Below are 23,095 nucleotides of genomic sequence, written 5' to 3'. Positions count from 1 at the left end.
TTTTAAAAAAAAAAAAAAAGAATCAAATCCCAAGTCTGAAAACAGATCCTATAAGAGACATTTTAGACATCAGGATATAAATAAACAAAAGTAGGACTTTGCTTTCTAAGCAAATTTGAAGAAATTGCTTTGTCAACCTCAGATACTGTCCAGCCCATGCAGGTCATTTCATGAATAAGGTTGGAAGCTGGGCATTTTAAAAAAATACCCTGCTTGGTTGTGCCTGTGTAATGTGATAAACATGGCCTTCATGCAAACTTTCGTGGCAGTGACTCGTTAGGTTTCTCCTTTCGAAGAAAAAATATTGATGCAATAGTGAAGAAGGTCACAGTGTGAGCACGTTACCAGGCTGCGAGTCTTCCATTTCAGTAATTAAGCTGAGCGCGTTCTGGCAAGGTTCAGAAAACCTACCTAAAGTCATTCACAATAGTTGCAATTAGGAAACTGGATGCCACTTCAAGTCTTTTGAAGGGAATGACATGAAACTGACCAACCGTCTAAGTAAAATCTTCTTAGAGAGTAGCTAAATGAGGGCTATGGACGGTCATGGACCCATGCCACTCCCCGGGCACTCTTTCCAGGTATTAAGACTTTACTGTGTGCTGTCCTTTGGCTCAGGTCCCTCTCTACAAATGCAACATTTGTAGCCGGATGCATCAGCTTTTTTTCTGTGTGAAGCTACTTTCGCCCCTTTCTGACTCTTTCCTTTTCCTAATGCGTTTCACCTGGGCTTAGTCTAAAGAAAGGAAATGAATGGTATTGTTTACTTTTGTGGGTCGTTTCTCCTAGGATTACGACACTCATGTCTGAAGTGTCAGATGTCTCTTGGATCTTGAGAGTTGGCTCGGTCTGTAACATGATCACCGTATTGCCCAGGAATCTGAGTCTGGATAGACAGCACCCATGCAAAATCTGGGTTCAGAGGTGCATGTCAGAGCTTGGTGAGGCTGAGCTAGGCAGATCTCCCCCAGCTCACTGGCCAGCCAGCCTAGCTGAACTGATGAGCTCCACATTTAGAGAGACCCCCATCCTGAAAGATATCATGGTGACCAAACAAGGAAAACACCTGACCTCTGACCTCTAGATGCACATGCACCAATGTACATACACATACCCAAACATGTGCACACACCCCAAACATATAAAGACATGTTCTAAATTGCTCTTCCCATGAGTGTGCATGTTGGTGTGTGTGTGTGTGTGTGTGTCAGATGGGTACAAGTATGGGTATATGCCTGCCACAGCTCACGTGTAGTGGTCAGAGGGCAACTTTCAGAAGTCCATGCTCTCCTTCCGCTGTGGGATCTGGGCATTTCCCTCCTCAGTTTACCAGGCTGTTGCAATAAGAGCTTTGGCCCAGGGAGCAATCTTGCCAGACCTGCTGCGATATCTTGGGCTTCGTGGGGGCTTAGTAGCTGTGGTCCTTGAGACGCCCCCACTTGGAGTCTTTGGCAGTTGGAATTCAGGCCTTCCTCAGATCCTGCCTCCTCATTAGAGTAGAGACTGACACTGGAATTCAGTGGTGGGCAGAGGAATCCTGCCACCAGATTTCTGTTTCCTGGGGAAAATCTTGTTGCAACGCGTGGAATTCAGGGTCATTTCTACAAGCTCTGTTAGAGGTCTGACCTGCCGCTTTCAGCTGGGGGTAGCTTTGTCCCCAGGAAATGTTTGGAAATGTCTCAAGACAGGGTTGTGTTACAATTGAAGCTGACAAAGAGATATTATTGGTCCCAGGGACATAGAATTCAGAAGGGCAGTAGGTCACCTTGGGGTGGGTAACATACCCCTCTCCTCTGCAACAGAGAATCATCTGCCTCCAATGTTCAAAGACCTGATGCAGAAAATCCTGTGGCTTAGCCACATGAGTAGACAGCAGTCAACATCTGAGGGCTAAAGATGCGGTTTGCATTATGTGGGAGTCCTTCTCCTTTCTCCCTTCCTCTTCCTGAGCTTCACTTTGTAGGGTTACTATGTGAAGTCTGCCTTCCACCAGAGACTTCCAGATGGGGGCTGTGTGACATGGCACTCAGCTGCTCCCACTATCAATCTTGCATCTATCCTTTGCATGGCCACTGGACATGTTCTCTCACTATTGTCTACCTCATAAAAACAGGCCACAGAGCAGATTTAATCATTAGAAATGTACATTAGCTTTGCACTGAAGAAGAACAGATTACAACTCCGAGCCATTTGTGTGGCTAGGAATGGCTACATGTGTGTTTGTGAGATAGTTTAAGAGGAACCACCTTACGTATGTAAATTCCTAGACAACTCTGGATCCTAGAAAGTCTTGTAAGTGGCACATAATGCCAAGAAAATATACATGCCAACAGGTATAGGCAAGAGGTCAGCCACAGGAAGAGTGTGAAAAAAAAAAAAAAAGCAGGAGACACTGAGCCCAGGCACTGTTATGTAGAATCTCTCTCTTACTTAGGAAAAGGCTCTACTCCAGAGCTCAGGGTCACAATGGAAGTCACTTTGAAGACTTTATCATTTGACTTTTGTCTAAGAAAATGAAGGTGAGAGTAATTTCCTCATTTGCCTGTAACAAATGGGCTAACCTGGGGATAGTGGCCTTGGAAATGCAGAGGGTAGACACATGTTAATGCAGGGAAACTGGTGGCAATGGACATAAGGGGCACTTAAACCAGAAGCCAAATCGAAGGTGATGTTGTCCACTCTGAAGAGCTCTGATGTGTCTGTGCTTTCCTGTCTTACAGGGCACCATCTTTACCACACTGGCTGGTGAGAAGTCCTCCTCTGACTACAAAAAGGTAAGGAGTGGGCATGTGAGAACCACAGCACAACCTCAGAGGACTGACTGCCTCAGGATCGTGGGTGTTTAATTGAGAAGCTGTGGTCTCTGAGGGTGGTGATGGTATACTGTGAGCATCTTTTAAGGGTATGAAGTAGAAGTGTCATTGTACGAACTTGGGAATTGTTGTTTAACAACATTTTATTATAGAGGAACACCAACTTCCTATATTTCCATATTGCTATCATCTGATATTTTATTATACAAGATTAGCACCAGGAAGTACAGGCCCGTGGTGTAAAGCGAACCTCAGCCTTCTGAGTTTGAGTGTTTGACTGCAAGTGTAACAGTTGTATGACACATGCTCAATACAATAGCCAAATGACTTTGGATTTTGGAAAGTGGTCATGTAGCATGAAAGTCTGGTTCAGCGTCACCACAGTCGGGTTTGAGAAAGCTTGTCATGCTTTGCAAAAGGATTAGCTTCACCCACATCTGACAGGTCATGCCTGCAGCCTGCCTGCAATCACGGCGTGGCTAATTCCTGGCTTTGAGGGCCAGGGGTCACTTTGATCCACCTCTTTAATCTCCGATTTAACTAGATCCTGTCCTTCTAGGAGAGGAGGAGAAACGATTTCACAGTCCAGACAACTCAAATAAATTCTTTGCCACTATCAATTGATAAGGGAAAGCAGGTGCATGAAGACTTGACTTATGGCTAACATGTTACTTGGCATTTCATATGACTTTCTATCATGGCATTTTTGTGTGGTGTGATTTCTGTCTTTAATATTGCTTGGTAAGGAAATAGGGAAAGGTATTTATCTTTAGAGGAAGAGTGAGGACCCACTCTCTTTTATTACTCTGATAGATTTTTTTTTTTTTTAATGATTTATCTTTCCCGAGTTCTGCTGTGTCTGCCTTATTCTCTGCAGCAGGTTGTGAACTGTCAGGGATGAGAGCCATGCACTATGTTTAGGACCACAGATCTCTGAACAAAGAGACTTTAAGGGCTTGCTAGGTTCACCTTTTTCCCAGGGTGCGACTAGCTTTGATATTATTTATAGATGGACCTCTGTCCTCTACTGACAGTGATCTTTATGAGCCTGCTTGTTCCCTAGTGAGACAAGTCAAAGAATTAGAATCTTTTGGCTTAGCCAACACCTGCCTCCTATGATGTCTACCTGCTTATTTAAGTGTAGACCAGCTTGTGTGCTTTCTGCCGAATCCCTCTTATATCTCATTTCCAGGCTAGTATTTTCCTTACCACTTCTGATAGGGCATGGTTATGGTTGATTCCTACGAGCACGGAGTGTGGAGATTTGCTTTTGGAAGGTGGTTCTGTTCCTTACTACTTACTTGGGTTGATTATATGCCTATGGGCATCTCATGTTTATCATCTGTAAAATGGGACTAGAAATTGTACCCAACTGATACAGTATATGAAATAATATGCATAAAGTACTTACAAAGTGTCTGGCAATACTAGATTTTACACTAGCTATTGTAGTCGTTGATTTTATAGCCATCTATCTTTTTTGCATCGCCTAGATTTATGTATTGTTCTCTGAGTGTGGCAAGCTCTCGTGGAGTGTCCTGGGACTTCTCCCTTCAGCATGCTTGTTCTGAACAAGGAAGACATGGGCTATAATGGGGAGAGCAGCTGTTGGCTTTCTTGAGTGCAGTGCAGACACGGCTCACAGTGGAAGATGGTGCTGCTTTCTCCTTATACCCACACTCAATCTTCTGTCGACCTTGGGAGTTTGAGATCCTTGGTCACACTCTCAAAACATTTTCACCAGACATGTCAAACGTCATCGATTCACGTTTACATTTATGTAAGTGATTTTTTCAATGCAAACATGGGCTGTTTTACATAATCCTGCTCTTTGAAAAATGTTGATTTATCAAGTATATTTTATAATGTCATCTGGTTTATTTATTACTTCTGTTCCTGAGTCATTTCTAGGACTGTGCCCCGACCTATTTCAGTTAACAATTGATCACTGAGTGCCTGTTATGTGAGATATATGTGGATAGTCTGGTGACCAAGTTACATGAGCACAAGGCCAGGTTTGGGAAAGAAGTACATATACATTTGTATGTCAGTTTTGTGTTGTCATCCATCCTTACTAAGGATGCCCAGAAGATAGCTGGGCATGCTGACTTATACCTCAGGAAAGGATCCTGGGCTGGATATATGAACACGAGAGCGATAGGCACACAGGGAATGGTTGGAAGAATGGGAAAACATGAGATCACCCTGGGAGTATGTTGAACTGAAAATAAATGGGCTCAGCAAAGAATATTTAGGGGAATTACCACAGAAGAGCTAGAAGAAAACTGCCAACTTTGTAGGAAGTAGAGAACCACAAAGGCTGGGAATCACCAGGGAAGCATGATGAGTCAGAAGTCAACTCGATAAAAAAAAAAGTTCCAAACAGAAGGGGTCGGCTCTCCTCACAAAGTTAATGCTGCTAAGAGGTTGAGTTAAATAATTGTGTGCAGTGTCCGTTGGCTTTGGTCATGCCGTATGCTGCGCTGATGGTTACCAAGGTCAAAAGGATGCACATTGATACTTACCAAGGTCAAAAGGATGCACATGCAAATTAGGTTGTGGTGGGTGTAGGATTGAAAAGGATGAGGAACTTGAAATGATTATCTTTAGAGGGATTTGTTATAGAAAAGACAGAGATGATTAGTTGGACCAGGATTATGGGACTGAAGGAGTACATCTCAAAATAGATGATTAAGTGTTCTTAAATGCTGTGAGAGAGGACCATGGGTGGGAAAGATTAGGGCTCTCTGCAAAGAGACTGGAGAATGTCTTCTGCGTGAGGCTACTGCGAAGACCGGGGTGTTTGGGATTCTAAGCACAAAATTAACCTTACAGGGAAGAATACAATTCATCTGGGAAAAGGGAACAAAGAATGCAGTCATGCCATTATATAGTGATAATCAATTTATTTACTTCTCTATGAGGGTGATTGTTTAGTCTCCGAGTCTGTAAAACTATTGTTCATCCATGATGAACACTAATTAGAAAATAATTAGAAAAACTCAAGATGCTTAATTACTTTTTTTCTGTTTTATAGATAGGGACATTAAGAAAGACTTTGGTATGTTATTAATACCAAGATATGATATTTTTCATTAAAAAAGTTCTTATGTGTGTTAGTGCTTTGCCTGCATGTATGTATGTGCACCGTGTATGTGGCTGATGCCCACAGATGTCAGAGTAGTGTGCCAGGTCCCCGGAAACTGAAGGTACAGAGCACTGGGTTGTGAGCTACCATGTGAGTGCTGGGAAGTGAACCTGAGTCCTCTGCAGGAGAGAAAGTGCTCTTAACTGCTGAGTCATCTCTGAAGCCTCAAGAGATACTACTTTACAGTAATTGTCTTGTCTACAGATCTATTTTGAACCATTAATGCCATTCCATTCATTATAAGATCACTCACTAATGTAGCTCAAATAGTTAAATTTCTTCTAAGTCCAAGTTGCTGAGTGACTGGGGGTCTTTCCTATGCTGGTGTTCCAGAGCCCATGCCCAAACATAAATGCATGTTCTACATCCTGAACATTCTTCTCAAGTAACATCACCCCAGTTAATAGCTGCATCACCCCAGGTAGCAAGCCCAGGGTCACACCTGCTTTCTGCCTTCAATTCTCATAGCCAGCCATTGCAAAAGCCTATAAATACCACACTGAAACATCGCTGGAACCTCTCTATCACCACCATTACTTCTTTATTCTTCCTTGGAGGGATTGTGACAATTCTCTCCTCGATTTTTCCTTGTGCCAAGTTTTTTCCTTCTCTGCTCCATTTTTCAACCTGCTATTAGAGTTATATTCTAAAATAGCATATAATAAATGCTGCTCATATCAAGTTACTTAAAAACATCTAAGTGACTGAGACCTGGGAGGTGAGAGAATCTCAGGACTCAAAGGGAGGGACCTTAGATGAAATGCCCAACAGTTGGAAGAGGGAACTTATAGAGCCTACCTCCAGCAGGAAGACAGGGCATCAAGTGAGGGAGGGGGTTGCCATCCCATAGTCAAAACTCTGACCCATATTTGTGCCTGTCTGAAAGAACTGCAGGGAGGGAAGTAGAGAGGAGCCTGAGGAAAAGAAGGTCCAGCCACAGGCCCAAAGTAGGATCCAGCTTAGGGGGAGGTCCCAAGGCCTGACACTATTACTGAGGCTACCGAGCACTCACAAAAAGGGACCTATCATGACTGTACTCCAGAAGACCCAACAAGCAACAAAAGAGTCAGATGCAGATATTTGTCCACCAAACCAATGGACAGAAGCTGCTGACCCCTGTGGTTGAATTAGGGAAAGGCTAAAAGAAGCTGAGGAGGAGGGAGACTCTGTAAGAAGACCAGCAGTCTCACATAACCTGGATCCCTGAGATCTCTCAGATGCTGGAACACCAATCAGGCTGCATACAACAGCTGATATGAGCCACTCCCCCCCAACACATATACAGCAGAGGACTGCTGGGCCTGGATTCAATCAAAGAAGATGCTCCTAACCCTCAAGAGACTGGAGGCCCAGGGAGTTTAGAGATCTGGTTGGGTAAGAGTTGAAGAGTAGGGACATCCTCAAGGAGACAGGGGGTGGGGAGGAGGTATGGGGTGCGGTATGGAGTTGGAGGGTGGATTGGGCAGAGGAATAAAATCTGGAGTGTAAAATAAATAAATAAATAAATAAATGACAAAGAAAAAAAACAAAAAAGAACTTAAGGAAAAAAAAAAAACACATCTAAGTGACATAATGAATGTCCCAGTAAAGACATAAAAATAACAGCATTTAAAACTCTAGCATATTTCAGAGTTATTTATTATAAAACCCACCCCACCCTGCCAGGGAATCATTCCAGTCTCCACTGTTTAAAGTCCCTGTTCTTTAGGAGAGGTTACTCTCATCTCCCCCAGCTCCCTTCTCCATTAATCCATGAGATGGCTGGAGTGGTAGAGGCCTGGAGCACACTGCTCAGTGTGAACTCTGAGAACTCTGTGCTATGGCTGGAGTGGTAGAGGCCTGGAGCACACTGCTCAGTGTGAACTCTGAGAACTCTGTGCTATGGCTGGAGTGGTAGAGGCCTGGAACACACTGCTCAATGTGAACTCTGAGAACTCTGTGCTATGGCTGGAGTGGTAGAGGCCTGGAGCACACTGCTCAATGTGAACTCTGAGAACTCTGTGCTGCTTCTTCCTGAGTGGGCTCCTCCCCCTCTTGTCTTTCTCAGAGGCTTTGCATCTCCATGGACAGACCCCTCCTATCATGACGTCTGTGACTTGGTGCTCTTGTTATTCAGGCGTGCTGGTTAGTTTTATTGCTAAGTTGACACGGCCAAGAGTCATCTATCTGCAAAGAGGGAGCCTCAAGTGAGTAATTGCCCAGATCATACTGGCCACTGGTCACTAGTCAGTCTGTAAGGTTGTCTTAACTGACTATTCATACATGGGGAGGGCTAGAGCTCTGTGGGCGGCACATTCCCTAGGCAGGTGGGAGTGTCTAGGAAAGCTAGCTGAGCATAAGCCAATGCATGAGCTGGTAAGAAGCATTCTTTTATGGTTTCTGTTTGAGTTCCTTCCTTGACTTTCCTCTATGGTGGACTATGACCTGGAATTGTAAGTCAAGTAATCCCTTCCTCCCCAAGTCTATTTTGGTTGGAGTGTTTCACCATCACAGCAAGAGTGAAAGCAGAACACAAGAAAGAGTAGAGCTTTTACTTCTTGGCTACTTAACATTTTATAGTTAGTCTTAATATAGGTTGAGTCTGTATTTCAGCTTTTAAAAAATAAGTTTGCAAATATTTGCACATACATAACACATGCATATCTTAAGGATAGAACACAAGATTAAATATAAATATAAAATCCCTCTATATTTCATACATATCTTATGCACATAGCCTGAAGAAAGTTTAGTCTTGTCATATGAAGTCAAAGGTAGAATTTGCCTCCTGATCATCCTCACATAGTATTCAAAATGTTTCTGGATTTCAGGTTTTGAGACTAGGGATAATGAAACTGTGCAATTTCTACCAATGTTCTGCCTGTCAAATGTTCCCCATGTTCCTCATTTTCCTCTGAAAGCTTTACACAGATTATCTCACTTGGTTATTGTAACTGTTCTTTGAAGAAAGAACTCCATTACTCTTTAATAGACATACAAACCAAGGCCCAGAGGCACAAAGGAGCTTGCATGGGATCCTTCCCTCGTAGGTGTTGGAGTCTGGATCCAGCAGTCTGGCGCCTGTATAGTGTAGCTCTTGATCTTTTGCAACTTTCTTCCCCCACTAGCTTTTAAAGACTTAATGGGTCCCACCTCCTCCAAGCTATTAGCTCTTGGAAAGAAACAATGGCTGATTCTGTTAGAAATAGTCAAACAATAGCTGTGAGGTAGTAAAGGCTCAGAAAAGTTTATTTGGCAAAGGGAATCACCTCATACATGCCTACCAGGCAGCATGACTTCATTCTAGGACTGTGTGGTTCTAACAAGCAAGCTATTTACTTCTCCGAGCCCCCCCTTTTTTGTTTGTTTTTTTACTTGAGTTGAGAAAAGAATAGTTATATTCAGGGTTTATTTATGAAGGTCATTTCTTTGCACTAAAATAAGGTGCTAACCAATGACTAGGGAGACTGGTGTGCTTAGGTGGGAAGTTCCCCAAGGTCTGCCCCTCCCACACCATGTTGTAGTGTTATAAGAACTTTTGTTTTCCTAAGTGTTAATGCAGAAAACCTAGAGATGTCTCCGGGTAAGTACATGCATTTGTCCATTTATTGTGGATTATCAATTGAGTACTGCCGTTTATAAGGTACTCTTTATTGCTGATTGTGAAAAAAAAAAAAAACCCAAATGTGCTAATATATGAAATAACTCACCCTAGGGCACATCTCAGGCTCAACTCAGCCTGCAGGAGTTATCATACCCACATCCGTTGGTGAGCGCTGGGTGACAAGTACTCCTCCAGGGGGTTCTTTGGTATAGGTGTGCCGCCAACTGTTGGCTGTATTTTTGTGTTTTGATCTTTTTATATATCTCAGTGAGAGATAATTTGGATGCTGTCATTTTTGACTCAGTACTTTTTGTGAGGTAGGACGTTCTGGCCCAGTCTGTTTACCCTATAGCCGTGAGTCTGAGAGTCATGTACAAGAAGGATATTACTTACTACCATTCTCCGGCTCATTCTGTCCCCTGCGGCTTTCACCCTGAGCAGATCTTAAGAAGGCTAGGAATGCTGGACAGGTATAGGTGACAGACAGGGGAAGGATCAACAAAAGAAAGGTAGGCACAATATAGTTTCAAAAGGTTGGAGAATCAAGTGTGAGTCCCTACCATAACTCTCAGTATTACTATCCTTTTACCAAGGCCCATTCATCTTTATTGATGAAAAGCTTGTGCTTCCACTAACCATCACCTTGTGTATTCTTTAGTCACCTCCTGAAGGAAAGTTATCAATGCAGGTAGGCATCACCGCTTCGCATTAGAGGTAAAACTTCATCCAGTGAGCTCAGAGACCACTTGGACACATTCTCTGTACACTTATATGCATTTAGTGACAGGAGGAGGGAGGGCCCTAAGTCAAAGTCTTGCACTGGAAGAAATAGATGAATGCAGTTAAGGTAGTGATTCATGCTTGATTCTCCAACCTTTTGAAACTATATTGTGTCTATCTTTCTTTTGTTGTTATTCATTTATTTTTAAAATTTGACATTATAGTTACAACATTTCTCCCTCCCCTTTCCTTTCCCCAAACTCTCCCATTGCTCTTTCAGATTCATAGACTTTTTTCCCATAAATTGTTATTGTATGCTTATATGCATGTATATATACATATATAGTATTAAATATACCCTGCTCATCCATATTAAATATATAGTCAGTGGACTCTTCATTGGGAAGGTAGTCTTTCCCACTCTCGGCATCCCTCATTGCCTGAATGATTAAGGCTTTTCCTGGCTACTTTGGCCTGTCTATTGGTGTCACCCTTGTTCAGCTCATGCTTTGGCAGATTCGTTGATGAGATTTGATGGGTATAGTTTCAACAGTACAAGGAGTCACAATCTCACAACAATTTTTTTGATCTTTTGGCAACAAGAGGGAAACTATGCTGCGTAATGGAAACCTATGTTTATCTGGTGCTGGTAAAGTCATGGTTATTGGAGTACCACTACTTTACTAAGCTGGCGTAATTCCTAACAACAGTTTAAACATTCATCCTTATGCTGACAGACAAGTTTAGTCTTCATCCCTTGTTAAGGAAACTTCTCTTTGTAGCAACTGGAGATGACTACAGAAAAACCTCAGCCAATCAGAATGCAGAGCTGTGGACCCAGGCCCAGTGGATATATCTACGCATGCTTTCTTGTACCCAGTTCAGGGTGTGTTGCAGAAGAGGGTGTGAGAAGATTGTTGAGAGCAACACAGGGAATAGCAAGGTTCAAGTGATCTGGTCTGGAGAATAAGAAAGGGGCTCTTTAGGGAGGAAGATGGATGTAAATACAGAAGGAGGACTGGGGAGAGCAAATTAACAGTAAGGATGCCTGAGAAAACTATAAGGAATATATGTGTTTGTAAGGTTTGAATATGCTTGGCCCAGGGAGTAGCAGTATTAGGAGTGTGGCCTTGTTGGAGTGGGTGTGTCACTGTGGGTGTGGGCTTAAGACCCGCATCCTCACTGCCTGGAAGTGAGTATTCTGCTAGTAACCTTCAGATGAAGATGTTGAACCTTCAGCTCCTCCTGTACCACGCCTGCCTGGATGCTATCATGGTCCCACCTTGATGATATTGGACTGACCCTCTGAAACTGTAAGCCAGCCCTAGTTAAATGTTGTCCTTTATAAGGCTTACCTTGGTCATGGTGTCTCTTCACAGCAGTAAAACCCTAACTAAGACAGAAGTGCCATTAACTATTTACAAAACACAAACAAACAAACACAAAACCCCCAGACACCAAACAATAATAATAACAAAACCCCAAAAGCAAACAAAAACTTAAATCTCTATCATACACACAGTTCTGTATAAAAATATGTATAAACAGTTTAAGCCTCTCTCATCGTGGAGGGGCTAACAATGCTCCCTCCATGAGCAAAAGACCACCTAACAAAGCCCCCAGTACTAGACCTGAGAAGCTCTCTCTTGAGTTGCTCAGCACTGTCCAAGAGACTCCCCTAACATGCAGCCTTTTACCATTGCCCTTGGTTTGCCCTCAGAGGAAGAAGGCAATCCCCTATTGCTGAAGATGCCAGGTACTTCAGAAATGGCACAGAGAACTCTGAGCTGGGACTGACCTGAATTCCTGACTGAGTGGTAGCTTTCATGGTACCTGAAGGTGCCATGCAAGCTTCCAAAAAAGGCAAACCACAATCCTATGTAACCATGATGCTGTGAACCTTAACAGCGACCAGCGTGGCCCTAGCAGTAAGGTGCAGTAGTGTCTTTCTGGCATATATACAATGTCTAGCTGGCATCCACTGAATCCTACAAGCTGGCTGGATAGATTCTCACGATTCCCAGTTTCTTGGCAGAATTCTCAGGCTCCTAGGACATGATGACTTCTTCCCATGCCCTGAGAGAGGGCACAGAGCTGAAGTCAGCCTCATCAGCATCTTGGAAATCTCTCAGTTCCCTTTTGGGATGACATAGTACCACGTTCTGGAGTGGCCACAGCAAGGGATGGCATTCCAAGTACATTTTAATGCTGTTTACTTTAAAAGTAGTGTTTTGGGAAACCTCGTTTTTGATAGAACACAGGCTTTGCTGAATTGTAGGGCTCTCTCCTGGGAACAGATTGACGTGAACATTTTCAAAGCTCTCATCCCTTCCCCACATGTGAACGCAGGTCCCCACTTTATAGGAATTAGGTTGTTTTGCCACTGAACAAAGAGCAGCTACTACTATGTCCTCCCTCCCCTGCATCTCCCTCCTACCTCTCCTCTCTCTTTCCTTCCTGACTTAGCAAGATACTGGCACTTGCTTACAGTATCTGAACTAAGAAAACTGGATCTGGATTCTATGTGTCCTCCTTTCAGGTCCCACAACCTAGTTTTAGTTTCTATCATTGAGGGTGTTTGTTCCTTTTGTTTGTTTTTACGTTTTACTCTCCTGAGGGAGGAAGGTAGTTGATCTAAGCTCAGCTCTAGAATGCCTGCCCATAGTCTTAGAGTTTTGTCTCAGTGCCTGACTTGTCTCTTCTGTTACCAGAGAGAATTAGCAATGCCAACTTACAGAATTGCTGTAAAGATTGACTATGTGAATCTGTGTAAAATTCTCATAGTAGCACCTTTATAAGTATGGGCTATTATTATTCGGCTGCTGAACTTGTTGGGAGTAATTTGAGCCTTGCTAGCTCTGACTCTGACTTTTTCTCTTTGCTCTAGATGAGCAAGAATATCAGTGAAAGTGCCAACAACAAACTTGACCAACATCAGCATTTGGAGGAATAAAAGCTAACTGTAGTGGAGCTGGAGAAACTCTCATATGGACATCTAGCTCTTAACTGTTCTAATTCCTAATACTCAGCATGTATTTGAGTTCAGTTGTGCTGTCAGTCCAGCTCTGTAGAAGTGAAGCATTTCTTAACAAATGATGCATAAACCCTCCTAATGGGAGAGGGCTATACACTTTTCCATGTCTTCATCACTGGCCACACTTCTGAGCACAGAGCAGACATTTCAACATTTGCTAATTCATAGCTATCCATAGCAGGATTGTTTCAAACGTCCGTAGACCCTGAACTAAAAAGACAGGGAAGAAGGAGTCTACTCTTTCTCTGTCAGAACCTGGAACAGTCATAGGCAGGATGCTCTTACCTGCTTAGAGAGAGACAATCAATTACCAAATACCTGTCTCCCTCGAATAGATATTGATTGATTGCATCTTCTAAATGTTGATCCCTCTAGTGCTCTCATATGTTGAAGAGAAGACTCACTTGCTCTTATAGTCCTGGATCAGTAGAGCCTGGTATGGGCCCTTTTCCTCATGACAAGGAGGCCTTTCAGTGGGTGGTGGACCTGGCCTGGTAGTATAAGATGCTAATGGGAGTGAGCATGGAGTTCCAGTGCACAAGCCATGAAGATAATTACATAGGGGAGACACTGGTGACTCCCTCAATGTTTCCTACCACATCCTTATGCCAAGAATACTCTAGTCTTAAGCTTCTGAAGATGAAATTTCTGAAAGGAAGGGTTCACCTGTACTCCAGGTTAAACCAGCAAGTTATTAACAAAATTAAAATTGCTCATAGGAAATAGTCTCATGATTGACAGAACAGCATTCTGTTTTTTTTTTTTTAAAAGCATTTCTGATGCCAAGGAAGAGTCAAAGAGGAAACCGTGACCACGCATTTGCAATTTAATGGTAGCAAGTTTTATGTGGTGTCATCAGAAGCCCAGGAGCAGCAGCACTTGGTGTGTGAGCATTTTCTTGGGTGAGGCTTCCCTGCTGAGTCCTCATTGACAGAGCAGCTGCTTCTCTCACCCTTATCTCAGCAGAAGCACAAGTTAAGCCTGAGGATTTTATGATGCATTCACCATGGTCAATGGCAACCTTGCTAATAGGAGGAAGGCAGTTAAGGGTAAATGCCATGAAATGCAGCTCTCCGCTTCCCTTTAAGCTTGAGTTGTTGTGACGTAGCTGCATGGAAACAAGTTTCAAGGCGATGACCTCTGTAGCCCATGCTTCAGACATAGCTGCCTGTTTAACACACGGAGGCTATGTGGAGATGGTGGTAATTAGCAACATGCCCCCCACCCCCTTACATGGACACCTGATACAAGAAACATGGGGGTTTTGTTGAGCAATTCCCAACTGCCAGAATGACTTCAGGGTGGCAGCTATGAGGGTGTGTTGACTACGCTTGCACTGAGTGTGAATTGGGCATCTAATGATTGTGCACTAGTGTTCTGTGGGTGATGGCTGCATACTGTACTCTGTTTAGTTGAATAACTACTAGCTCGATTTTATGTGTTTCTTCCGTGTGTTTCTTTATCAGGCACTAAAGATATTATGGTGACCCTCTGGCTGAAAATGTGTTCCCTTCATGACAGAGTTTTTCTTCTAGGTTGCTGTATTATCAAGCCTCCTCTCTTCTCTTTTCTCCTGTCTCCCCCTCTTTCTTTCCCTCCCTCATTGTTTTCCAAAATCTCTTACACACACACACACACACACACACACACACACACACACTTAATTCTCCATGATGCACTTTGGATAGTGAGCATTCATACAAACATCTTATCTTGTTTTTCTAGTTGGCAGCAAAGTATACTGACTGTGAGAAGCAGTGGGAAAGATTAAGCCATGAATCAGCGTGAAGAATGGGGAAGAGTTTGTGTAAATTGGATCTCTTCACTGGCTTGCAAGTCTTTTGATAAAAGTGGTGTAGTCAGAATACTTAATTTACCTCAATTAAGAATGATCACTCTGGCTATTGTTGCCCAGGATGGGAACAAGTTACTCTACAATTGAGCTAATTGCAACCTCTGATTTGTCTCCCCACTCTGTGCATTCCCTTTTGTTTATGTAAATGATCTGCACTGTATAGGCAAAAGTGATGTTCCCCCTCCCTTTTCTGTGTTGATTGTTTTCCTTTATTTTAATTCTACACTTTGGTGATTACTCTAATCTCCTAAATTATTGCTCAAGCCAACCATAAAAAAAATAGCAGCTGTGTGTGGTGACCTCAAAGCTGCTCAGTGGGAGAGCCAGAGGCTGCCTGGTGTGCACCTGTGAGTTCCCTTACAGGTCCAAGAAGGAGTCAACAAAACGTGGATGTTGGGGGATGGCCATTTCTGCCCTTGCTTACAGGATGTCCTAGAGATGAGCTCTAAGATCATTGCCAACTTACAAACTCTTTGTTTACCTTATATGCTATGACAGAAAATACTGATGGTAATTGCAGTAATACAAGTCATCTAGTCGAGCACCAGTTCAGAGACAACGAATAACAGAGTAGGTAAAAGCATCCCTGCTGTTTCAAAATGTATTCTCCCGGTTGCAAACATAGACTCTCTACTCAGCAACGTAGCTGTACCTGGCAATCCTTAATGAATCTGTGGTCACTCAGAAGGTTTCATTTGCTTAAAGAGGGGGTGGGAGAGCTGGTTGCACAGATTTTGGAGAGAAAGCATTCCAGGTAGAGGGAACTGACAGTGCCAGACATAGGCTCGAATGTGGTGAGAGCTAACACTGAGGAGGGAAGAGGCCAATGTGGTGGAAAGTAACAGATGAGCATTTATTGAGTATTAAATAAACGTAACAGCTATTGAAGGTTTATGTGTGCCAGCGACTCTAATAAACCCTTTGTAGGGATTAATCCATGTAGTCCTCACGGTGGACTCATGAGGTACAGTTACCATCTCTATTTCTAGATGAGCAAATAGAGGTGAAGAGAAGTTAATTAACTTGTCTAAGGTCACCCAGGAGAAAGGCACAGACCGATATCCTGTCTGTCTGCTGGCATGGTTCACGTTGTTTCCTTATCCACTTATAAAGAACATAGGTAGCTTTTGAAGTGCTTCTCACTTACCCTGAATACCATCTCGGGTCACTGTGAGAGTTTTTCATTATTTATTAAATTACCTCGTTTGTGAACATGAGTCTTGTTAATATCAGTCACTAATTCATTAGCAGATATATGTAATATGCCAGTAATTTGAAGTCTGTGTCACATCGTTAAAAGTGCCATAAGCCAACTCCAAGTGACTTAAGGAAAATGCCAAATATAATTGGGCCAAGGGCAGGGATGTTGACTCTGGGCATGAACACATTCCGATGCTCCAGTGAAGTAATTCCACTGGGAATCTCTTTTTGTCCTTCTAGCATCTGCTCACATTTCCAACAACTTTGGTTTTATCCTACAGCAGGATCCTCCCATGAAATTGAAAACTGTCTACTGACTGACCAACTTGTGAAAAGAATTTGTCTTCATCTGAATTCAAGGCAAACCCCCAGAATTGACCCCTCCTGAACCAGTGTGGTGGAGTAGCCACTCATGAATAAATTACAGTGTCTGGAGGATTGAGTGTGTTGACTGAGCAGGCCTGGGCACTGATTAGGGTCACCCAAACTTCTGGACCAGGAGTCTGGAGAGCTGTTCTCCACAGAAAGGTCACAGAAGATGGACAGGGGCTGAGCAGGCTTAAGAACCACTGCCCAGGGCTTCGCCCAGAGCTTGCCTGTCTTACTTTCTTGCTATTTTTCCCATGTCCTTTGTCTCTTATGTGTTCCTCTCAGTTTCTTAGTTTTTCTTCTTTTAATTTGCAAGGTAAGGATTTATAGGCATGGAAAAACTTGCAGGGCATATTGAGAAGAAGAGAGAATAATTTTTGAATAAAAGCTAAAGCATTTTATAGATGTCTGTGTTCAATTTTAGGGTAACACCTTTCAGACCTTTCTATTTTCTCTCATAGAGAACAGAGCTTTGCTTTGGAAGATTATATAATTTTTTTTTTACTGTATATTGACTCATACACCATAGGCTTTCAAATCATGATAATAAATCAGGTAACAGGCAACTGATGCCTCATTGAGAGTAAGGGATGGGAGTGATAATACCTGCAGAGAACGAGCCACAGTGGGCTAGTTTAGTGCTGTCAGAATTCTGTCAGTAACAATAACAGCAGTGTCATAGCAGCAGAGGCTCCTGACAGCTGCCCTGGTGTCACAGGGACATTGATAATTAAATTATTTCATTAGAAAAATGTGAAGTCTTAGATGTAGATTTTGTGACATCTCATGAAGTTCAAACATAAGTATCCTCAGCTCCGCTTTCCCTTTGGGTGGGGGAGAGCTCTGGATCGATGGCCAAATCTTCATGCAACCTGTTTTTGATAGTCTACATTTTATTCCTACCCAGCTCAAGCAGAGTTAAGTGTCAGATTAGGCAAATTCAGCTTGGCACCTGAAGCCTGCTTCTATTTATGAGGATTATAGCTGCTTGAATACATTTATTTCAAGGCTTAACAAAAAGATTTAGTTTCCTAGCATTTCATTATTACTGTGGCTTTGCATACAAAGCCTTTATTGTGTTGGGGAAACAGTCCCTTGTGGCTGTAAGTGGATATAACCATCCACAAGGCACTGTAATATCTGGCCTGCCAAGTATCCTTTTCTTTGTTCTTCTGTCTTTTCTGAAAAACTTCTCAGTTAGCTTCTTTGTTCCTATCTTGTCCTTCCCATCCTTTCTTCCTTCTGCATTTCTACCTCCTATTTAAGGTAACAAAGTATCCATCCTAAACCTCCATGTTCCTAGCCTGCCGCAGACCGGTAACATTTAACATTTAGTCAAGTCTTTAGCCCCTGGCAGAAGATGGTTCAATTCACCTAGACTCAATTAGTTAATTATTAAAAGCCTTAGAAGATAATTTGAAGAGCCAAAGTCAAAGGGACTTCTGTTACAAGTTAGCTAATGATTCAATGTCTGCGGGAGACAGGGTAAGTAAATCACAAAAGTGTAAAGTTCTATGACACATGCATAAAGTAAATGCTCTGCTAGCACAGAGTAGGCTGTGGATGCTCCTCTTTGGGAGAGCCGCTAACTCATCTGCCTGCCCTAATGCATCTTCGGTTTTCTGAGTAGATTCTGTCTGCAAGGTGCCCAAAGCCTACTTCTGTTCTGACCCAGGGGCTGAAGGTTGTTCCTGTCTTCCTCACTGGGGACTCACCTCTAACATACGATCACCAAGGACCAGCAACTCTGTCCTGCCCCATTTTGGATTGAGCTTAAATGTAATGATCTCCTTTGAAACCACAAACCATGCAGCCCCGTGGAACTGCCTACGTATGTTGAAAAAAAAATGATGCTGTCGGTGTGGAATTGCAAGATAAGCAGAGAACCAAATAAATGACTCAGTGGGAGTTTCCCTCTAGGGAAGGATAAAGAAAAGAGTACACTGTGCTTTGGCAAAGGAACCTGGTACTTAATATGATTATTGCAACTCTGGGCACTTGCTTTCTCCCACTGGGGAGATCAAACGCGATGAAGGCAGAGCTGCTCTTCCAAGGCCTCCATGAGCTCAAGCATCCAACCGAGATGTCAAAATGCCCAATATCCTCAGCAAAGAAAGTCCTTTAATTAATTAGGGCTTGAGCTGGCAGCTTGCCACAAGACACCTGAACGCGGTAGCCTGTGAGAAGAGCAGAGGGCCTGTGCCAGCAACCTGCCGCTTTCCCCAAAGCCACTGCCAGCGTCCACCTGTCTTGGTGGGAGAGGCAGGTGCTGCATCTTCCCAAGGAGTGCCTTTCGAGCGGTGTTCTTTGGAGAAAGCTTCCTCGCAGAAGCTTTTGTGCCGATTTAGAGATGAGACGAAAGATGAGAAGGCAAGCGCTGTTTCCCTTTTCTGTTAGGAAGCCATGAAAGTCAGCGTCCGGAGCAGGTGGAACACACCGGAAGACAGGCTGCCTGCCGCCTTGGGTGAACTTGACCTTGTATTCCACGCTGCTTTGGAAGTTGCAAGGAGACCTGGAGGTCCTCTAGCATTATTAGGCGATGTGGTATTTTGAGAGGCGATCCCTTCTGTCACTCTCTAAGGTGATTTGGGGCTCAGGTGTGAAAGGCAGCCTTGCCTGGTGTCTCATAGGGAGCCCCTTCTTCAGGTTTGTAGATGTTGCTGATGTACGCCCACTTAGTACCTTCTGCCCAGGTTGCTACAAGGAATATGGTAGCAATATCAATGCTTTGAAAGACTGGCCTAGAAAAGAAAGGTGTGTGCTCTCTTTTCCAGGGATGTCCTGCGAAGGAGCTGTGCGATTGAATGAGTAATCATACAGCGTTTGTTCCACCCTGGGACAGCTGCTGCTTTTGGTTTTAGTTCATAGTTGTTACACTACATATTAGCATGCAAATTCTCTCTCTCTCTCTCTCTCTCTCTCTCTCTCTCTCTCTCTCTCTCTCTCTCTCTCTTTGTTGCGAGCATTAGTAAAAGTGAATCTATCCCGCAAACTCCCTTTCCTGCTGGAACGTGTTCTAATGCCAGTACCTCCCAGGCTCTTGCTATCCTCTCCCAGCCAGCAGCAACATCTCGCTCACATGCAACTCTTTACACACCCCCACATTCATCTAGGTAGCGCCTAGGACCCAATAGGTAAAGCATGACTCTTAAGGCTTTACTATCCAATCAGGTTTATATAATAAGATCACAATTTACAAGATGCCAATACAATAATTTCAGAACCAAATAATAAAGACAATATTCTAACCCAAGTAATCTATTTTGTAAAAACCTTTGCTCGGTTGTATAACAACGTGGGGTCTGACTCTTCATCATCCTCTGACTCCATGATGAAAAAAACTCCTCCTCCTGCTCTCTGACCTTTCTCCTCCTCCAACTCTAGCTCCACCTCTCTATTCCTGTCCAACCACAGGCCTGTCACTGTTCTAATGTGATTGGACAGAGAAAATGTGGCAACTTGTGTATGTTTATGTGTGTGTGAGAGAGTACATATTTGTGTATGTACACATATACATGTATGCGTGTAAGCATTGTGTATATGCATGTGTGTGAAGGTCAGAGGCTGACATCAGCTGTGTTTTAAATTGTTTACCATACTATTTTTTTTTGAGGCAGTACCTCCCCTTGAACTTGAATTTCATGAATTCTACTAGACTAGCTGGGTAGCAAGCCCCAGGCAGCCTCCTGTTTTTGCCTCCTCAGTGCCAGGACTGCAAGTGTACACTGCCTGTGCTTTATGTGAGTGCTGGTATCCGACCTGGGTCCTTGTGTTTGTGCTATAAGCACTTCACTGCTGATCTATCTCTGCAGCCCTGGAAATTCTTTATTATGCCCATAAAAATGCTCCTCCTAGCTTTCTAATGTACTTTAGTGTTTTTAAACTCCCAAAGAGTGTGATATAATATGCTTCCCCAACTCCAGCAGAGTTGTTAGTTATGGATTTACTGGTGAACACAGCCTCTGTAGTATTTATGATATCTGAAGCATCAGCCAGTACAATGTCTAGTTCATTTGTAGCCACTGGACGACTCAGGAGCAGAACTGTCCATAGACAGCGCCTCCTCCAGCACTCATTAATGATGCTGGATCAAGTGGTGGCCTTGTCCGAGCCATTTCTTCCATTTGTAAATAGAGATCATGATAGCAGGTATCATGAGTTGGTATGCAGTCACGGACACTGAACCCAAGTGCCAGGGCCATGGGAGAGTCTCTACATTGTTTTTGGATGGAGCTTCCATTGGTCCAAAGATAGATCTACTCATTCTCTTCATGGAAAATTACCTACCCTGGACCCAATGTCCAGGCAGAAACAGGGTAGCCATGTTCCTTTCAGAAAGGGGAGACTGGGACAGTCAAAGCAGTTGCTGTCTGCCCAGCATGACCCTTGACCTTTTATCCCCGGATGATTCCTCTGCCACGGAAGCCCTTTGGTACCTTTGTCTCAATAAGAAGGGCTTTAGAAATTAGTTATTCTAAGGGACTGAAGGGGTGGGTCAGTGGTTAAGAGTGAGTACCATTCCTGAAGAAGACCCATGTTTGCTTCTCAGTAGCCATGTTGGGCGAATCACAACTGCCTTTAACTCCAGCTCCAGAGATTATATATCTCTGCCTCTGAGGCATCTGGACTCTTCCCCTCCACCGCGCCACATACACACTAACAATAAAATAATAATAATAATAATAATTTTGTTTGTTTGTTTTTTCGAGACAGGGTTTCTCTGTATAGCCCCAGCTGTCCTGGAACTCACTCTGTAGACCAGTCTGGCCTCGAACTCGGAAGTCCACCTGCCTCTGCCTCCCAAGTGCTGGGATTAAAGGCATGCGCCACCATTGCCCGGCAATAATAATAATCTTTTAACAAATTAAAAATATATTTTGGAGTAAAGTTACATTATTAGTCTACCATTTGCTCATCAAGTAGCCATAGATGTTTAATCTAAGGTTTTGTAATTCTCTAAGACAACAGTTCTCAACTTGTGGGTTGTGACCCCTTTGGGGTCACATATAAGATATCCTGCATATCAGATATTTATTTATATACAGTTATGAAGTAGCAACAAAAATAGTTTTATGGTTGATGGTCATATATATGTAGTAGCCTAAAACTAAAACAACATGAGGAACTGTGTTAAAGGGTTGTAGCATTAGGAAGGTTGAGAACCACTGGTCTAAGATTGTCTAGTCTTTTACTGTTTGGTTTCTAATCCATTCCATGAACTAATAAGTACATTCATAATTTGTTCATTTAAAAATTCATAGCCTTTTGTTTTTTAAATGAGATATAGCTTCCATACAGAAACGCTTGGATTTTCAGTACTCAAGCTCAGTGCTCCGTGTATATTGCTGTGTCAGCAGTGTCTGTGTAGAGGTACAAACCTGAAGCTCATTGGTTTACTCCTGCCAGCCAACTGAGAAGTACAACCATTTTCAGACTTCTAGTACTGTTGGTGTCTGTCTAGTTTTGAACCATACATAAATGGAATCATGTCATATCTGTTGGTTTTGCCTTGTTTTATTTGTTATGTCCCTGAGAGTCACCAGTGGAACTGCACAGACCAGTAATTCATTTTCTTTCCAATATGGTTTGTATATGATCAGCCCAGGAAGTGGCCCCTGTTGGAGTAGGCGTGTCACTGTGGGTGTGGGCTTTAAGACCCTCACCCTAGCTGCCTGAAAGTCAGTTTTCTATTAGAGGCCTACAGATGAAGATGTAGAATTCTCAGCTTCTCTTGTACCATGCCTGCCTGGATGCTGCCATGTTCTTGCCTTGATAATAATGAACTGAACCTCTGAACCTGTAAGCCAGCCCCAGTTAAATGTTGTTCTTTATAAGAGTTGCTTTGGTTGTGGTGTCTTTTCATAGCAGTAAAACCCTATCTGAGATACAGTTTGATATTCTAAGAATATAATAGGTTGTTAACCAATTCAGGAATAGGTGTACTGTTCACTCATATTGTGTGCATGAGTGGGTGCAGGTATGTGTGTGGGTGTGTGGGGGTATGTGCACACATGTGGAAGTCAGAGGACAACCTTGGGTGCAGTTCCTCATGTACTGTCCACCTCTCCAACTCTTCTTATTCCATCACAGGACTTAGGAGCATACACTACCACACCTGAGTTTAGCTTGCAAAGCTGAACTGTCTTCTCCCAGTGACCCCAATATTGGTAGGCTTTTTAGGTGCTTGTGGTTTTAGGCTCCCATGAATAACATTATAATAATTCTTGTACCAATTTCTTGATGGCCTCAAGCTCTTGTTCATCTTGACATATATTCAGGTGAGGAGTTTCTGTGTTAGAGGGTGCATACATTAATGCCTAGCTTCAGTAGACATCCTGTTGTATTAGTTCTTAGGGGAGCATTTCAAAAGGGG

At 43.1% G+C, this 23,095-nt stretch overlaps 1 protein-coding gene across 2 annotated transcripts in view; it reads left to right on the top strand.

Annotated features, from left to right (window-relative positions):
- Positions 1-23,095, top strand: part of Rasgef1b (RasGEF domain family member 1B) — a 525,564-nt gene that overhangs the window by 175,457 nt on the left and 327,012 nt on the right. For both annotated transcript variants that reach the window (XM_031336909.1, XM_031336908.1), the window contains exon 2: positions 2,721-2,774. In XM_031336909.1, the coding sequence (XP_031192769.1) occupies positions 2,721-2,774 (54 nt within the window). The remainder of the gene's footprint in view (positions 1-2,720; positions 2,775-23,095) is intronic.

This window comes from Mastomys coucha, unplaced genomic scaffold, assembly GCF_008632895.1.
Source record: "Mastomys coucha isolate ucsf_1 unplaced genomic scaffold, UCSF_Mcou_1 pScaffold22, whole genome shotgun sequence".
NCBI classification, from domain to species: Eukaryota; Metazoa; Chordata; class Mammalia; order Rodentia; family Muridae; genus Mastomys; species Mastomys coucha.
The sequence above is the reverse complement of the archived record's forward strand: the minus strand, read 5'-3'. Positions and strand labels throughout refer to the sequence as shown.